General features: G+C 39.6%; 1 protein-coding gene across 1 annotated transcript; it reads right to left on the reverse strand.

Annotated features, from left to right (window-relative positions):
• Window positions 1-9379: 9379 nt before the first annotated feature.
• On the reverse strand, window positions 9380-10186 carry LOC142170287 (uncharacterized). The gene has a single exon (XM_075232166.1). It carries the CDS (start codon window positions 10184-10186, stop codon window positions 9380-9382), a length of 807 nt encoding a protein of 268 aa, XP_075088267.1.
• Between the last annotated feature and the right edge of the window lie 9676 nt (window positions 10187-19862).

The raw sequence follows: 19862 nt of genomic DNA on the forward strand, positions 1-19862 counted from the left end.
ATAAATAATTAACTAATTAATCCTAAAAATATAAAAACAAAACCTAAATGTAATGCATGGTTTTTTTGATATTTTTTTTGATTTTTAACAAAACTAAACGTGCACAAAAATACAAACAATTAACAAAGTCCTACCAAAAATCTTATAAAATGACAAATAATTGGAAAAAATCTATAATTCATATAGGGAAAAAATCACATGCTCACAACTGCCCCTCTTTGCTCGGAAATACTAAGGGTTTTCGGACAAAGATAAAATGAGCAATTACAAGCGATTTTTGCCCATTTGAAACTCCATGAGAAGCATCTTTTCAAAAAGTCTGACCGAACCCTGCTTCGGAGGTTGCCTACATATCCTTGGCTATAAAAGAATCAAGTTAGTGTAGTTCTAGAAGTTTTAATAGCTGGGACTACCGGAAAACTGTGATTTCACTGTTGTTGCTCCAGTTTCTGCTTGTTGAGCTCCTTATTTCACCGAAATAAAAGATGAAAAGCTAAACTAGATAAGCCTATCAACTACGGGTTACAAGATTCCTATCTATAAACCTTCTAGAGCTTGATCTTGAGTCTTGGATAGTTCTTTCTGCAGACTCTAATCTGAATATTGATGCTCGTTAGCTGCAAACTACTGGTTCATTCTTCTTCAGTGTTTCGGATCAAGGCGGGACATGCAAAACTTGTGACTTCAATCATATCTTGAGTAGTCCGCATCTTTTTTATGCTTCTACACTCAGAGTTCAACTTCCTTTCATGTTCTTCTTTTCTTTACTTCGGTTGAGACTTCTTCTTTTGGTCATCTCAAACCTTGTGCCTCACGGTAGAAACCTGTTCAAGCACTAAAGCAAACGAACAAAATTTTTCTGCCCCAGTTTTCTCTAGGAAAATTTCGTTAGTTATTGTAACAAGGTCTAAACTATTTCTTTATTGAAAGCAATAAAATCAGGATTGTGTACTCTTGAGGAAAAAAGATTAGGGAGTGGAGACCCAATATCTAAAATGCAATCAAATGGGGATCGGAGGCCCCAAGTTGGAAAGATTACCAGGTTATGCTAGAAAGATTACTAGGTTATGCCGGAAAGGTCCTCGGGTTATGCCGGAAAAGTCATCGCGTTATGCCGGAAAAAGTCCTCAGGTTATGCCGGAAAATCATCGGGTTACGCTGGAAAAAGGTCCTCGAGTTATGCTGGGAAGGTCCATGGGTTATGCCAGGGAAGGTTATCGGGTTATGCCAAAAAAAGAAAAAGGTCTTCGGGTTATGCCGGGGAAAGTCCACGGGTTATGCCGGGAATGTCATCGGGTTATGCCAGAAAAAGGTCCTAGAATTATGCCGGGGAAGTCCACGGGTTATGCCAGAAAAGTCATCGGTTTATGCCAAAAAAGGTCATCAGGTTACGCCGGAGAGGTCCACGGGTTATGCCGGGGAAGGTCATCGGGTTAGGCTAGAAAAGAAAAAGGTCCTCGGGTTATACTAGGGAGGTCCACAGGTTATGCCAGAAAAAAGGTCCTCAGGTTATGCTGGGGAGGTCCACGGGTTATGTCGGGGAGGTCCACGGGTTATGCCGGAAAAGGTCCTCGGGTTATGCTAGGGAGGTCCACGAATTATGTCAGGAAAGTCATCGGGTTATGCCGGCGAGGTCCATGGGTTATGCGGGGAAAGGTCATCGGGTTAAGCCGGAAAAGGTCCTCGGGTTATGCTGGGGAGGTCCACAGGTTATGCCGGGAAAGGTCATCGGGTTATGCCGGAAAAAAGGTCCTCGGATTATGCCGGGAAGGTCCACGGGTTATGCCTGGAAAGTCATCGGGTTATGCCAGAAAAAGTTCCTTGGGTTATGCCGGGGAAGTCATCGGGTTATGCCGGAAAATATCCTCGGGTTATGTCGGAGATCAACTAGGGAGTGGGACCCTATAATGAAAAAGACTACCAGGTTATGATGGCAGCGACTAAGAATGGGACCCTATCTTTGAAAAAGACGTAGCTAGAGATTGGAGACCCTATGCTACCATGGTTTTGAATTTTTCTTCTTCTTTTCTTTCTTTCCTTATTTTTTTTCTTTTTTTTTCATTTTTTCTAGGTGGAAGAATGAAGAGTTTAAAAGGACTTCCCTTTTTGGGTCAACTCTTGTTGCAGAACCGTTTTGATTTCTGTGTGCCTTGCTTTTATTGCACATGCTTCTTGCAGGGTTGTTTTGGACTGCACCTGTTTTCCAGTTTTCATGTCAAAGAACAATTCGTCAGTTTGAAACGGTGGTTGGTTTTGTAGCCTTATTTTTTTTATCACTTGATCTTGGCCCAACTCTTTCGATGAAAATCTCCATTGCTCGCTGGCTCTGTCTCTTTTCTAAACCCAGGGATCTTAACTTTCCAAAATTTCACATGATGGTTGGCCTGTGTGGGGCTTGGCCTTTTCATCTTATTTTGCCTTTATGAGCACTTGACTTTGAATTTCTTTTCTTTTCAATAATTTTGACTCTGGAGCATCAGCCATCATGGCCAGTCGAGATCGACTTGATGCACCTGCTGAGGCTGGGTGCTTTTCTTGCATTTTAACTTTTGTCAAACAAAACCCTGTAAAAACCAATCTTGCCATCTTTTCATCGTATTAGTTTCAGAGGAGAATTAGACCGAAAGGGATTCAAGGAAAAGTAAATAAAGGATAGGATAAAGAACTCAAACGAGAAGTGTCCCTTTCGGGGAAAGGAAAGAAGGACTTATCTTGAGTGCCTGCAGACTTCAATAGACATGACATACTTCTTGGATTGGATTCTCGATCTGCGTAACCATCCAATCTCACAAAGACCCTTCATAATCCATATCTCAAAACCGAGAAACCTTGCTAGGACTCTTATCAGTGCCGATGGTTGTAAGTGATTCCCTTTTTTGAGCAATGGAGCCCTTTGCGGGTTTTCACCAACTGATCTCTCTCATTTCTCTTCTCATCATCAACTTATAGTGCTCTTTGCGAGTTTTTACTAATAAGACTCTCTCATTTCCAATTTCTCTGCTCACCATCGCCTTACAGTGCCCGTGTGGGTTTTTACCAATAAGACTCTCTCATTTGATTGTATCAGATCCAAGTAAATGTATTCTCTAATTTTAAACATCTTTTACCGATAGATCAGAAGGACTTGAACAAGATTTGGGGTAAAAAAAATTTGGATCCAATTACAACTTTGGAACCTTTCAGGCGAAACCATAGCTGAACCATTATGACTTCTGCACCAGTTTCAACTTTTGGGGAATTGTGGATTTTTATTTTGGTGTGACTGAACCCCAAAGAGAGGATGCCTATGTATCCTTTGGGAATCAAGTCGAATGTAGTTCAGGAAAATTTTGTTTTTGAGTTTTTTTTTTTTTTGCAAACGTTTTTGGGTTCCAAAGAGGATAATCAAGGAAAGGTAACCGACTCAAAAGGTTGGCAAAGGGTTGAAGTGTTTGGGATAGAGATAATGAAAGCCTTCATCACTTCAATCGGATAATATTGGTACCGCAGAAGGGTTAAACGTAATACCTTTTGACCGCGTCTGCATTGACAACTGTTTCAGGGTCATTTTCTTCAATGTCTCCCAAGTACAACGCCCCCTTTGGTAGCAATTTTCTTATAATGTATGGACCCTTCCAGTTTGGAGCAAACTTTCCTTTTACTTCCTTGTGATGCGGGAGAATACGTCTTAGAATGACTTGCCCCACTTCAAAATTCCTAGGCCGCACTTTCTTGTTGTAGGCACTGGCCATTGTTTGTTGATCGAATTGCCCGTGGCAAACTGCAGCCATTCGCTTTTCATCAATCAGGGTTAGATGTTCTAGACGGGTCTTGACCCACTCATTATCCTCAATCTCAGCTTCAATGAAGATTTGGAGAGATGGAATTTCAACTTCTGCGGGTATCACGGCTTTAGTGCCACAAACCAATAGATAGGGTGTTGCTCCAACTGATGTGCGCACAGTTGTGCGATATCCCAACAATGCAAACAACAACTTTTCATGCCATTGTCTAGAACTTTGAATCAATTTTCTAAGAATCTTCTTGATGTTCTTGTTTGCTGCTTCAACAGCACCGTTGGCTTTGGGCCAATAAGGGGTAGAATTCTGATACGCGATCTTAAATTGTTCGCATATCTCTCTCATCAAATGATTGTTCAAGTTTGCAGCATTATCTGTAATGATAGTTTTAGGAATACCAAAACGATAGATAATGTTGGAATGCACAAAATCCACCACTGCTTTCTTAGTGACAGCTTTGATAGTGACTGCTTCGACCCACTTTGTGAAGTAGTCAATGGCAACTAGTATGAATCTATGCCCATTTGAAGATTTTGGCACGATTGGCCCAATGGCATTCATACCCTAAGCAATGAACGGCCATGGTGCTAACATAAGATGTAATTCTGAAGGCGGTGCATGAATCAAGTCACCGTGTACCTGACACTGATGACACTTTCGGACAAAACTGAAGCAATCCTTTTCCATAGTCATCCAGTAATAACCTTCTCGAAGGATTTTCTTTGCAAGTACGTATCCATTCATATGGGGACTGCACACTCCTGCGTGCACTTCATTCATGATTCTTCCGGCCTCTTGGCCATCCACACATCTTAGAAGGTTCATATCTGGAGTCCTTTTGTACAAGACCTCTCCGCTCAAGAAGAAGCCACTAGCGAGCCATCTAATGGTTCTCTTTTAGTCTCCACTAGCTTGCTCGGGATATTCATTTATTTTCAAGAATCTTTTGATATCATGATACCATGGCTGAACATCAGCCTTTATTTCAACTATGCTGCAATAACCATGTCTTTCTCAGATTTGGATTACCAGTGGGTCAATATGGATATTTCCTGGATATGGCAGCATCGAGGCCAAAGTAGCTAGTGCATCGGCTAACTCATTGTGAAACCGAGGAATGTACCTGAACTCGACGAACTTGAACTGTTTGCTAAGATCTTTGACATGTTGCCTGTATGGAATAATCTTGACATCCCGAGTTTCCCATTCACCCTGAGCTTATCGGATAATCAAGTCTGAATCTCCCATGATTAACAATTCTTCCACATTCTGATCGGTTGCCATGTTCATGCCTATAATGCAAGATTCATACTCTATAGTGTTGTTCGTGCAAAAAACCAAAGTCGGGCTGTGGCTGAATAGTGTTGACCAGTTGGCGAAATCAAAATTGCCCCAATCCCGACACCTTTTGTATTCACAGCTCCATCGAAACATTTTCCAAGCATTAGTGTCCTTTGGAATTACTTCAACTGAATTTACTTCCTCATCCGGAAAGTAAGTACTCAGAGGCTAATATTCGTCATCAACAGGATTCTCAGCTAGGTGATCTGCTAAATCTTGAGCTTTCATTGCCTTGCGGGTGACATAGACTATATTTCGAACTCGGTGAGCAGGATTTTCCATTTTTCTAACCTTCATATGAGCATCGGCTTTTGGAATATGTATTTCAAGGGATCAAATCTAGTTATGAGGTAAGTGGTGTAGGCCAACAAGTAATGCCTAAACTTCTGAGTGACCCACGTTAGGGCGCAACACGTTCTTTCCAACAAAGTGTATTTGACTTCATAACTAGTGAACTTCTTGCTTAAGTAGTATATGGCATGTTCTTTCTTTCCGGTCACATCATGTTGCCCGAGTACACACCCAAAGGAATTTTCCAAGACTGTCAAATACAAAAAAAGGCCTTCCAGGTTCGGGTGGGATCAAAACTGGCGGATTCGATAGATATTCTTTGATTTTGTCGAAAGATTCTTGACACTCATATGTCCATCTAATAACCGCATCTTTCTTCAAAAGCTTAAATATAGGTTCACATGTGGAGGTCAACTAAGCAATGAATCTGCTGATGTAATTCTACCTTCCCAATAGACTCATAACCTCTTTCTTGGTTCTCGGAGGAGGTAAATCCCGAATAGACTTTATCTTTGTTGGATCTAACTCGATGCCCCTCCAACTAACTACAAACCCCAAAAGTTTCTTGGATGGTACTCCAAATGCACACTTAGCTGGATTTAACTTTAAGTCATACTTACGCAGACGCTAAAAGAACTTTCTCAAATCCCGAACATGGTCGTCCTACGTTCTTGATTTAATGATCACATCGTCCACATAAACCTCGATTTCTTGGTGCATCATGTCATGAAAGATGGAAGTCATAGCTCTCATGTAAGTTGCCCCGGCGTTCTTCAAACCAAAATGCATGACCATAGAATAGTAAGTACCCTAAGGTGTGGTGAAGGCCGTCTTTTCTGCATCTTCTTCATCCATCAGGACTTGATGATACCCAGCATAACAATCTACGAAAGACTGTATCTTATGTTTGGCATAGTTGTCAACAAGGATGTGGATGTCTGGTAATGGAAAGTTGTCCTTGGGGCTCGCTTTGTTCAAATTCCAATAGTCAACACACACTTGGGTTTTGCCATCATTCTTTGGTACTAGGACCACATTAGCCAACCATGTGGTGTATCGGACCACTCGGATCACACCCGCTTTCAGCTATTTGGTGACTTCTTCTTTAATCTTGTCACTGATTTCCATTTTAAACTTTCTCTTCTTTTGTTGAACATGGGGGTAACCGGGGTAAGTTGGCAATTTGTGTACCACTAAATCAACACTCAGTCCTGGCGTATCATCATAGGACCAGGCAAACACATCTTTGAATTCGAACAAAAGTTGGATCAATGCATCCCTAGTTCTTTCCTCAGTGTGAATGTTTATCATCGTTTCTTGGACCTCTTCTGAACTACCCAAATTAACTGGCTCAGTTTCATTTAAGTTTGGCTTAGGCTTATTCTCAAATTGTTCCAATTCTCAGTTTATTTCCCTAAAAGCCTCATCTTTATCATATTCTGATTCTTGGTTCATTATTTCACAGTAAGACAACGTGTTAGGATCTGGGCATGAAGTCCGCAAGCATGCCATATTATTTATGTCAGAATTATTAGAACTGAAAGAAGAAATAAGAAAAATAACAAAATTATAAAGAATAAAGAAAGCGATTCACAAACGATGAAATATTGATTTCATTTCATTAAATTTTAAGATAGAAGGGTTTACATTGGAATTTTAAAGACAATAAACTAAAGACATTCAAGTTACACCCTGAAATAACTCGGAATGCAGAAAAGATGGCAAAACTGAACTACCGGGATTCCTGCCTGACTGGAAATAAAGTAGCCTTCCAATTTTGAAGCTTGCATTGGGACCTATATACTGCACCTGAGCAGTGTTCGAGCCTTCACCCGGCTGGATCATATGAGCCTCATATAACATTTGCCTCATTTCCCCACAGATGTCCTCAATTTCTTCAGCCGTGAAGGCCTCATCTTCCTCCTCTTTGTACCCTGGTTTAACAAAAGTTCTGACAAGATGCGGGACCAGCTAAGGTAGAACCCACCCATCGTTCTTACGTTCTTTAGCCTATTTCACGCCAGCTTCTGTAGCTTGGAAACCGACACCAAAGAAGTTCTCACTGGCAATCAAGTGATGGGCTCTGTAATGCCTTGCAAAGATGCCCCGAGCCCTTTCCCGAGCTTGTAGCCATGCCTAATCATCTCACTGGCAACCATGATTTATGCGTTGGACAAAAAGGTTTTAGGACACGGGGTTCCTTCCTCACATTGGTATGCGACCACAATCTCAAAAGCTTGGCAGACTATGTGCTCGCTACCTTCTTTAGCCTTCCATACATGGGACTGACAGGTCCCTGTAAATTGATTGCTCATCTTCTCCATGAACCACAATTTCCTGATCTTTGTGTTCAAACATAACCATTTGCTGTAGAGTAGAAGGTATGGCCCTTGCCACATGGATCCAAGGCCTTCCTAGGAGAAAATTATAGGAGGTATCCATGTCCAAGACCTGAAATGTCACTTCAAAATCCACAGGACCAATAATTAAGATCAAATCAATCTCCCCTATTGTGTCTCTTTTGATGCCTTCAAATGCACGTACGTAAACATTGTTGGGCCGGATTCTCTCAGTCCCAATTTCCATTCTTTGCAAAGTTGATAGAGGGTAGATGTCAACCCCAGATCCGCCATCTAACATGACTCTTTTCACGTAGTATCCTTCACACTTAACAATCAAATGAAGAGCTTTGTTGTGGGTAGCCCTTTCTGGAGGCAAGTCATTTCGGCTGAATGAGATCCTGTTGACTTCAAAAAATCATTCCGCCATTCTTTCCAGTTGCTCAACAGTGGTGTCAATTGGAACATATGCTTCATTGAGGGTCTTTATCATCACTTTCTGATGCTCATTCGAACTTATCAGTAAAGTCAATAGTGAGATCTGGGAGGGAGACTTCCAGAGTTGGTCAATTACATCATAGTCCGAGGTTTTAATTTTTCAGAAGAATTCCTTAGCCTCTTCAGTACAGACTGGCTTTTTAAGCGGAAAACGCTTATGTTTGGCATTTTTCACTTCTTCCACATTGAGGTATTTCTCAAACAGGGTTTGTTTCATTTACTTCCCATACGATTTCTTTTCCTTTGCACGTCACTACCGCTTTGTTGTAGTTCCAGGGGACAGCAGTGGGATCCTTCATGGGCTTCTGTGGTGCGCGGCTGATAATCATGGGCTCAGTCAACCTGGGTGAAATTATTGGCCCCCGCACCACATAATTCCCTTGATACTTACATCTTCGATACCATCGGTGTGACCTTATTCTGCTCAAATCTTTTGGGGGGACTCAACACAAATAGTTCTTTCCTGGGTTCCCTGGGAACATATAGAATGGCATATTTAGGAGGTACTGCCCCGGTCTTGGTTTCCACAACCTTTTCTACGTTTTGAGGAATGGAATTGTTTTTCTTCTCATCCTTAGCTTGCTTTTCTACCGTTTTGGGATTCTTTTCAACATCGGCAATAGCAATGATAACTTTCAAAGCCGGGTGAAACTCTTTATCTTTACAGATCATCCCAATAATCAGCCCATTGTTGTGAGCTGGTAATGGGTTGTTGGTTACATTGGGGACCTCTTCATCCCTTAGCACTACTCGTTTTTGTTCTATCAGGTTTTCAACTACCCTTTTTAGGGTCCAACAATCCTCAATGTCGTGACCTTCTACCCTTGAATGATAAGCACATCGGGTACCATGTCGGTAGAAGGGCAACTCTAGATTTTGCCTATTTGGAGGTATGAGATGCAATAGACCCATTTGGACCAACTTTGGGAAGAGGCTGGAATATGACTCACCAATGGATGTGAAATTTGTTCTTCTGGGTGGCTCATAGGAATGGGCAACATATGGAAAATTATTTTGTAGGGGATGGGGATTATATGGAGCTTGGTGAGAAGGGTTATTTCTAGGAGGTAGAGCTCGGTTTTGGTTAAACTGTTGTTGTGGCCGAGCATATGGCTGGGCATTCATCATCGTCTAAGACTGAGGAGTCATAGCATAAGCCACATCCTGGTGAGGATAATAATGTTTCGGGGTGTTTGGAGGGAAGTAACCTCGGGGCTGACGTGGGTTTCTTAGACTTGAAGCCGCCATTTCCACTTCTTCTTTCTTTTTCCGGCTTGCCGCGCCCCCTGACCCCCTCTGGATTGCTTGAAATGTAGCTCTTATAGCCGACTGGCTCAGGATACAACCCGTTTTCAAACCATTCTCTACCATTTCCCCAATCTTTATGGCTTCCGCAAATGGCTTGCCCATAGCGAACATCATATTTTGGAAGTAATCAGCCTTTTGGGCTTGCAGGAAGACACTGGCCATATCGGTCTCATCCATTAGGGGTTTCACCCTGGAAGCTTGTTCATGCCACTTGACGGTGTACTCCCGGAAGTTCTCTGAAGACGTTTTCTTGAGATTAGATAAAGATTTTCTATCCGGAGCTATGTCCACATTGTACTGGAACTGTTTAACAATGTCTCGGGCCAAGTCATCCCATATGCTCCAGTGGGAGATGTCTTGGTCCATATACCATTTGGATGCAATTCCAACTAGACTTACCCCGAAGTAAGCCATTAGGAGCTCTTCTTTTCCACCCGCTCCCCTCAACTGATTGCAATACCTTTTTAGGTGAGCTATGGGGTCCCCATGTCCGTCATATGTTTCAAACTTGGGAGTCTTAAAACTGATGGGCAGATGAACATGCGGTAACATGCACAAGTCAGCATTGGAAACACTTTTCTGGCCACTTAAGCCTTGTATATTCTTGAGGCTTTGTTTCATGCTTTTCATTTTTTGAGTGATTTCCTCCTACTCGGGATTCTTTGTCGCTCTTTCTTGTCCAGCGGTAAACTCATACCGAGGTTTTTGAGGGTAGGAGTTTAGGGTGACATGAGCCGTGTTCGATGGAAAGGGCGGTGTTAGGAAAGTAAAGGATGATGGCTCAAAACTTGTCCTAGGCAAGGTTGGATATATCGTAGCTAAAGTTGGTAGTGCGGTGAATATGTTGGAAGACACTCCCGATACCAGAGCCTGGGGGCGAATTTCTGACGTCATTTTGACACTTCCTTTGGACCTTGTAAAGTACGAGTGCGAAGCCAGGTTACCACTAAACCAACCACCTTAAAGAACAGAACCTAATCTCAACAGTAGACACAACAAACCGGTTAGTTTGAGGCAATTAACACATAGGGTATCACACGTTGGGATGTAATGCACCTAACAGTTAAATGCTTTTCTACATGTTTGGCCACGGTTGCATGTCTCATCCCGGCTTTGGTCTATTTTCCAAACCTTTGCATCTTTCTTTTCTTTTTGGCACTTTTATTATTTGCTCTCTTTTCTTTTCACTCTCTCATTGTTTTCTCTCTTATTCTTGTTTTCTCTCTTTTTCTCGTTTTCTCTCTTTTTCTTGTTTTCTCTCTTCTTTTTTTCTCTTTTTTTCTTGTTTCCTCTTTTATTTGAGTTATGAAAAACCATGACCGGATCCGTATCACGATGCCGCGTGAATCAGATCATCATGTAGTTCAAGGAATAAATGCGAAAATAAAAGAAAGAAACAATTTTGGGTTTTTTAAATTTTTCATTAAAACTTATAATATTTCTATTACAATGACTCCATCATACATTTCTAAGAATTGAAAAACTAAAAAAATAGACTTGAAATAGACTTTAGAAATGGAAACTGAAATACATACTCGAAAACAAAATCAAGAATACATAATTGCTTCCAAAACTACTCCAGGGGCCCGCGGGACATCAGTCGGTCTCCCCACGGGCCTACGTGCAAGATCTCTTTGGAGGCGGTCCAGGTCATTCATTATTTGGTGAACAAAGGTCATCACTGCGGTGAAGAAGGTGGATCTAGTCAGGTCCTCACATTCATGGCATTTCATGACGATATAATCAGCAATTGCTCTAATCCTCTCTCTAATGATGCCTTTTTCTTGGAGCAGGCGCCTAATTTGTTGATATCTAGCTTCCAAAACTTGGGTGTCATTATGGCTTTGCTACTGCAATTGTTGCATATCCTCCTCCAATCGGGCCATCAATGCATAACAATGTTCCCTCTCTGCCTTAAAGTTCTTTGTTTGTTTAGCCATTTCATTCTCGAGGGTAGTTAGATTTTTCTTCAGGTTTGCGACTTCTCTATCATATTTCCCTTTTAATTTCCGAACAAACTCTGCCCGTCCCTCTGCATTCTTTTTCAACTATGCCCGAGCTCTTGCCAGACTACCTTCAGATTTTTCCAAATCATTCACGTACTCACATATTTTCCTCCTAAGACCATTTATGAATCTTTCATCTGCTCGGCTCCTTTCCGGATTCTCAGCAGCTATTTCATTCTTTGGATCTGGTCTCAAAGGGCTTTGTTTTCTTGGGCTAGCTTTTTCTTCTCCCCTTCATCAGCAACAGTTTGTACACTACTATCAAATTTTAGATCTCTGATTTGCCCCTCCAATTTGCTTATCGTGGCCCTATAGTTTTTCTCCTTTGCTAACCAATCCCATTGTCTTGCGCCCCATCAGTGAATTGTTGGATGTGGGACCTTTTGGCAAGCCATTTAGTCTCTTGATGGAATTGAACCCTCTTACCATACCAGGCCGTGTAACTAGGCTCTAACTCACCCTTGGACAAATCCCGTACCCGAGTCTATGGCTCCAAGAACCTACACTGATGCAAAATTTGGCGAACCTTATCTTTCGGGAATGCAGCTTTTGGACATAGTTCAATAACTTGTCGACTCAAATCTTCATCATGAGGGACAACTTGCTACCTGCCTAGCTAGTTCAGAACCCTATGTGGAGCATACGACTGAATACTCTGAAGACCTATCAACAGAAGAAAACACACTTTAGCCGACATATAGATGACTTCGGTGATCGGGAGCCAACCAAATGTCTGCTTAATTTTGCTTGCAGTCAAAGAACTCAAATGTGTGAACCATGCCTCCGTACCTTTGGGAAACTCATGACCCTCTATCCGGTTTTCATGTTCTTCAATGCAGTTAAGATCAGTCATACCATAATTCATGTACCCAGGGCGATGGCAAAGGTGTTCTTCCATCCAAAGTTGTAAAAGTATGTTGCAACCCTCAAAAAATCCCCCCCTCCCCGCTTGGTAAACAGTTAGACCTCGATAAATCTCTGCTAGGATCATCAGTACAATAGTGTCATTAGCCTTTTTAATCATGAAATCGGCCATTCCTACGAGCCCTAACTCTATATGTCCATCCTTCCTCGGGCAAATTAAGGTGCCTAAGAATGCTACTACGAATGCCAATCCCCGACGTGCTTCCCATTTTCCTTTGTTCCCTGAATGAGTTAGACTTTTGTCCAGAGCCTCAAAACTGTGGGGATCCCCATAACGACAGTACAAGAAGTAGAATGTGCAAAATCCCTCAGCCAAATTTCCACCTTTGACTTCCCGATTGATACTTAGAAGGCCCAGAAGCTTGTGAGGAGTCACCGCTCTTGGTGCCACTAGGTACCCGCTCCTGAGATTCCCACTTAGGCCCGCATAGCCTGCTATTTCCTCAAGTGTAAGAGTCAGCTCGAAATCAAAGAAATGGAATACATTATGCGGCGGGTCCCAAAAAGGTATTAAAGCTTCAATTATATCCAATCTCGATTTAACCTTCAAAAGACCAATGAGATCGCCCAAAGCTTTTATCGCAGCACCTCTGCTGACCTCCCTTAGGTCATTCCACCACAAATGGAGTTCTAGCGGGATTTCCTCTACAATATTAAAAGGTTTATTTTCAATAGTGCTCATCCTACACATTTATTTAAAGTGATCGGTTAAAAACCATGATTTATTTTGACTCAAAAGAGGATTATCAATTTCTTAAAACTGCAACTCAAAATAAAAAACCTTTGCAGATACGGCCCTTTAGCACCTCAGGAAAGAAGATTTTAGGGATGTGTTTACTAATTGGTCAAAATTTTGAAGAAAAACCATAGGTGCTATTTTTGCAAAAAACGGCCTTCCGGTGCCCTTTTGGAGGCATTTTGCCTATTTAGACATAAATGGCATCACCCAACTTTATTTATGACAAAAATGACAACGTTTCAATTTTTTTGGGTTATTTTTGCAAAAAATGGGGTTGGACCCGAAGAGGGTTGCCTACGTATCCCACATCCGGTGGGAATCAAACTTGTGTAGTTCGGGCAATTTTGACGTAATAGAAAACAACACCAAATATATATATTTTTTGAAACAATTTTCTTTGTTCTCTTTTTCTTTTCTTTCTCTTTTTTTTTAAAAAAATTTCGGCAGAGTTTCGGTACATTTTGGACACCAAATTTTTCAAAGACGGGTAATTACCTCTCTCATACCTCAATTTGATTTTTTCAACTTTTCTCCCTTAACTTAGAAGCGAGTCAACATGCAATCCGAAGCAAATAAATGTACAAGTAGCAAGTAAAATGCATCAGGATGGTCTTTTGATTTCGGGTACACCTGTCCTAAACGGACCCAACCCCTGTGTTGAGTCCCTAAAGTCAAATGCACCTGATGCAAATAATTGTTCCTACTAGGAATCCAGCATGAGACTATGTTATACTAGGTTTAAAAACCTGGGTGTATTGTTCTGGACCTGGCTTACCCGAGCGGACAGCTCGAGCCGAGAGGGGGCAGCGTACCGGGAATACAGAAGCTTCATCGGCTTTGCAACTTATCTGAACCTCATTCTAAAATTAGGATATGACTCTAACAGAAAATAAGTCACACAAAGTGCACACTTCCCAGATGATTTAGAAGACTCAGAGAGAAGAAGGGTTTCGTCACAGTTTATATACAGTCTAAACAATATCAAAGCGATAAAAAGTGGCATTTTGCATATTAGGCTCAAACATGTAAAATCAGATAATAAATAAAGCCAAGTATAATAGTTATTCTAAGCTCGAATTCTTGAACCTGAACCAGAGACGTTCCGAGAGATCTTATTGACTTACTTCATTATGCATTGCATCCATTTATATATGTATATTGACCCATGACCAGATGGCATTATATACGTGTATAGTATATGTATATGGGGTATGGGGAAAGGTTTTGGCGTTATATACGCACCACCACCTGATCAGCTGGTATATGTTTATGATTTCGCTTATAGAGGCTGAGATGGTATGATGGGATGCTCTTAGAGGCTTGATGATGTTATCTATGCATATAACTATGCATGACATGACATTTGTATGCATATGCATGACATTATAAATATTTCATGATTCACATAGCTATTCAGACTTACATGTTGAGTCCTTTACTCCATGTGTCTTTCTTGTCTTTTAGATACTAATTTTTATGCCTTACATACTCGGTACATTGTTCATACTGACGCCCCTATTGCCTGGGGGCCTACATTTCATGCCCGCAGGTGTAGGTAGACAGGTTGACGGTCCCCCTTCTTAGGATCCTTGCTCCGCGAGAGTTGGTGTGCTCCATTTGATCTGAAGTTGCTATTGAGTTTTGGTACGATCCTTTTGTATACATATGGGGGATATAATGGAGTTTTTCCAATTGAAGTGACATAAATCAAAATGGGATTATTTTATTTAATTTCAGAGTCGACTTTATTTAAAAGTCTACGAAACCAGAAATTCTAGGTAAGGAATTCTGTTAACCCAGGAGAAGGTGTTAGACATTCTCGGGTTCCGTGGTTTTAGCACGGTTGCTTAAACTATTAATCATTGAGCTATTATTTGATTTACTACAAGTTTTAAGCCTATTGTGCATTTTTAACTTTATAACCGCTTTTAATTATTTTAAAACTACTTTTAGGATTCATGGGATTATTTCCTGGAACAAATTGTTTTGGAACACGACGTGAATCACGCTACATGAAATACACCAATGATTTACGATATGTTTATTAAAATTTGAACTTGTTATGATCAGGTTACATGAAATGCGCCCCCAAATTTGGAAATTAGATATCACAACTATGTCACGGGAACTGTACCTGTAGCTATGATAATTTTATTATAAACGCTCCTAAAAGTAAACTACGAATGTTTAAAAGGGTTTTTCCGTACTAAGTTAATACTTAATGTGAGGGCCATAAGTTATGGATTTTGTTTGTGTATGGTACACCTCAATTTATTTTAACAAGGTTTGTATTTCACTTAAGCAAAGCATAAGGATACTCATATTTTACTCCTAATTTGGAATTCACTAAGAATCTGTTAAATCAAGAACATGCTTAAAGGGCTTGGGTTTGGGCCAACAATGGCCTATTCCTTAATTAATTTAGGAAAATTCAGCTTTGAAAGCTGTATTTGGGCTCACGAATTGGCCCAGCAGAAAAGAACTTAAAGACCCTCTGCCCCTATTGTAATCTTAATCAAGTTTGCCCACATTGGGCTAATATCAGGCGGGCCTAGTTATAGTTATCTAATGTCTGGGCCTATCCACCTTTATGTCCAATTTAACCAAATTTTCATATTTACAGCAGTTATATTTCAAATGCTATTAAGTGAACATCGACATTCAAAGATCAAACAACAATGCTAGTTTTAAAAAAAAAATTAAAAGCAGAACTAGAAAGACATATTAACATGTTTTTATAATATAATCTTCAAGGAAACTTCACAATTAAATATCACTCTACTGGGTTTAACGCCCAGGCCCATTCGCCTGGGCCCAGACTTGCTCAAATGAGTCCCATGTTGGGCCTTGTTGCAAGTCTGGCCCAATTCATGCCATGTCCAAACCATTACACAATAATAATATTTATTACAAAGAGGTCCAACTGCTATGACCCTATACTAATAATTAAACAAAACTGAATTCAAAATCATTCCAATAATCCATTTTTACTACTAAATGTCCCTGAATTTACAGTATAATCCTAAGTGTAACAACATCTAAATAAAGGAAAAGAAAATTTTAAGGTGAACAAAGCAACATTTCTCCTAACTTCAGGCTTTCCGCAGTCATTAGATCTCTCAAACCAAGCTTCAAACTTGTAAGAAATCAGCTATAGAATTGTTTCTCACAAGTCAGCATTTCAACTTCCAGCCTTGAGATTGCTTGACCTTGTGGTCACTCACATACAAAACAACAAAGATGAAAAGCAGATTTTAGCACTTATTGAGATGCATTAACTAGTACATTTTTTACCTAAATGATGAACAATCAGAAAGATATAGAGAGGAGGCCATTTCAGCAAATGAATGTCCATTTTTCAAGCAATCAAATCTATAACATTCATACTAAAACAATCAAACATCACATGGAAAAACTCATTCATTATACGCATTGGTTGCAAACTCACTAATGTTGTATAACCTCAAAACAAAAAATACATGAGGGGAGTTGGGATTAGTACCTTGTAGCAGCAAAAACAAATAGTGAATAGGGCGGAATACTAATTAGAATTTTGAGGAAAGAACAGCCAAACAAAAACACAACAGCAACAGCAAAAGCAACCCAAAATGCTACCTAGAAATTCAACCAAAGAAACATCTTTAAACCAGAAAATCCCAGCTAAAGAAACCAAATTTCAAGGTATTTTTGTGTTCATCTTGGTATTTTACAGAATCAGTATTTATTTTAGAGCAGTAGATCTGTGTTATCAGAACTTTTATGTAGAGAATGCTAACGGTTGTGTCGGTGTGAATGAGGGAATATTTTTCTTTTATAGAGTATTTTTAAAATGGCATCAAAAAAACATATTCTAACCTAAAATTCTAAAAATCAGAATAGTACAACATCTTTTTACAGTTGTGTGTCCTTTTTCCACCCAATTTCAGCATTTTTTGCTAAAAATGGGGACAACTATGTAGAGACCTAGAACCCTATGATATTAACCTATGTAAAACCCAATTTTACCCTCCCATTTGCTGGATTATTTCAATTCTAACTAGCCCTGACCTAAATTCTGATTTTAAAACTCTTGTGGAACCTCCTAGAATAATTTAGAAGATTCCAGCATTAGGGGTCCTAGGCTTATTTCAATGTTCTGAAATGAATCTTAAGCTTAAGGGTATTTAGGGCTTAATTCAAACCATTTACTCCTAAACTAGTGAATTAACAAGTTAAACTTAAACAAGAACACTGAAATTAAAAATATTTATTTTAAACAATAACAAAACAAGGTGGTGAAGCCCAGAAAATCTAGAAATTAAACTAAACAAATTGCCAATCAAACGAGTTGATCAGCTAAGCTAATGTTTCTAAGGCTAAATCGGAAACAGGTCTGATGGGTTGTTAATTAAGCTTTTGGGGTTTGAGTAAAACCAATCTAATCAACTTACTGAAAATGAACATAGGAGGGAAATAAACAGAAACTTGGAGAAGAAAAAGAATAATCAAGCAGTTTATATATATATATATATATAAAATCTAAACATTAACCCTAATTAATCTAAATCCGATGCAATTGAGATTAAAATTCAAATAGTTATAATATTCAGTATGCTTCAATCGGCAAATGAAACTAATAGACAATACTAATTAAAAGGAAAACATTGTCATTATCTAGGTCATGCACGCTAATAGAAAGAGAAAAAATGGAAGATAGCAGAAGATAGCATAAATAGAAGAGAAGAAGGAAAGAACCAAAAAGAAATGAAAAAGAAATTACCTAGGGCTATTTCGGACATGACCAGTTAATGAACTATTTTGAAAGAAGAAATCGTGAACTTATACAACCATTAATTGACTGTTCTTAACAAGAACAGTCAATTAATGGACGTTTTGGGTTCACCTGCTCCAATAACTGACCAAGAAAAGAAGAAAGGAAAATTTAGGGTTTTTGTGAGATTTCATATCTGAAATTCGAGAAGTTGTGGACTGATTCAAAAGGTGATATGGTGGTATTCAAAAAGAGGAGGTCAAGACGGTTGTGGGGTGTTAATTTGGTAGCGTTTGGGTGATTTAGGGTTTAGAATTTGATTTTTGGATCTAAGATTTGAGGGTTTGGGTGGGGATTTTGGAGAAAAGGCTTGTGAATTTGGAAAGAGGAAGGGACAGGGGTTATGGGGTGTTAGTTCGAAGGTGTTTGGAGCACCGAAACCACCGTGAGGCGATTTTCGGTGGCAGTTGGCAGTGGATACAGCATGGGTTCTTGGGGCGGCTAGGGTTTGGTTTAGATACAGAGGTTATGGTGAAAATGAGAAGGGTAATGGGGGTGGGGAACCGAGTTTCGGACAGTTATATATTAATTAACCAAGTAGTTCCCAGCCGTTTGATTTGTCATGATCAACGGCTGGGATCTTTGGGGGTCAAAACTGGGTCGTTTGGTATTATGAGGGGACCTGGACCGAGTTAGGCTATTTTGGGCTTGGACCTGGGTTAATCTATAATGGGTTTGAGCCGAAAATTAGTCCACATTACGAATTTAATCATTTTTTTCAATTAACCCCTTATTTCCTTTTTCTTTTGTTTTTCTTTTTCTTTTTATTTGATTAAAATCCTAAATTAAATTCCAGAATTAATCTAATTGTAAAACTAACTAATTATCTAATTACAAAAATTACTTGATCCTAAATTAAAAGTGAAAAACCAATAATCTAAAAATTAAAAGGTAAAAAATGTAAAATGAGCCATTTTGTGATTTTTATTTTTTTAATAAAACAAATAATTAATTAACTAATTCTAAAAATATAAAAACAAAACCTAAATGCAATGCATGGTATTTTTAATATTTTTAATAACTTCTAACAAAACTAAACATGCACAAAAACGCAAACAATTAACACAATCCTACCAAAAATCATATAAAATGATAAATAATTAGAAAAAATCTATTGTCTTTGATTTTATAGGAGTAATTCTTATAGGGCAAAAATCACATGCTCACAGCTAGTATGTGACTTTGTCGGCTCGTCCTACCGTACTTTGTATATGTAACGACCCGACCAGTCATTTTGAGCTCTAGCGCATCGTTCAGCAGTTTGAGGCTATGAGCAGCTTCACTTCAAGTATTATGACTTGTATGCATGGTCGGAATTAAATTCTGGGAAATTCGGAGTTGATTTGGAAAGGGAATTCTCATTTCGAAAGCTTTAAGTTGAAAGAATTAACTAAGATTGGATTTCAGAGTAAACGACCTTGGAATCAGGATCTGGAGATTCCAGTAGGTTTGTATGATGATTTCGGACTTGGGCGTATGCCCGGATAAAGACCCAGGAACGTTTCAGCGCCTATTGTGGAAGTTAGCATTTTGGAAGAAATTTCATAAGTTTGGGTTGAAGTGCATTTCAGTGTTATCGATGCCCGTTTGGGATTCTGAGTCTAGGAATAGCTCCGTATGGTGATTCTAGTATTAGGAGCGCGATCGGAAGTGAATTCGGAGGTCCGTAGGTCATTTTGGAGTCATTTGGCTAAAGATAGGAATTTGGAGGTTTTTGGAAAGTTTGACCGAGAGTTGACTTTTTGATATCGGGGTCAGAATTCGATTCCGAAAGTTTGAGTAGGTCTGTAATGTCAAATATGACTTCTGTGCAAAATTTGAGGTCAA

This window comes from Nicotiana tabacum, chromosome 16 (assembly GCF_000715075.1).
Source record: "Nicotiana tabacum cultivar K326 chromosome 16, ASM71507v2, whole genome shotgun sequence".
NCBI classification, from domain to species: domain Eukaryota; kingdom Viridiplantae; phylum Streptophyta; class Magnoliopsida; order Solanales; family Solanaceae; genus Nicotiana; species Nicotiana tabacum.

Bases quoted from the DNA above. Each gene is read 5' to 3' on its own strand.
- LOC142170287 (XM_075232166.1), bottom strand. From the start codon at position 10,186: ATGAAAAGCATGAAACAAAGCCTCAAGAATATACAAGGCTTAAGTGGC.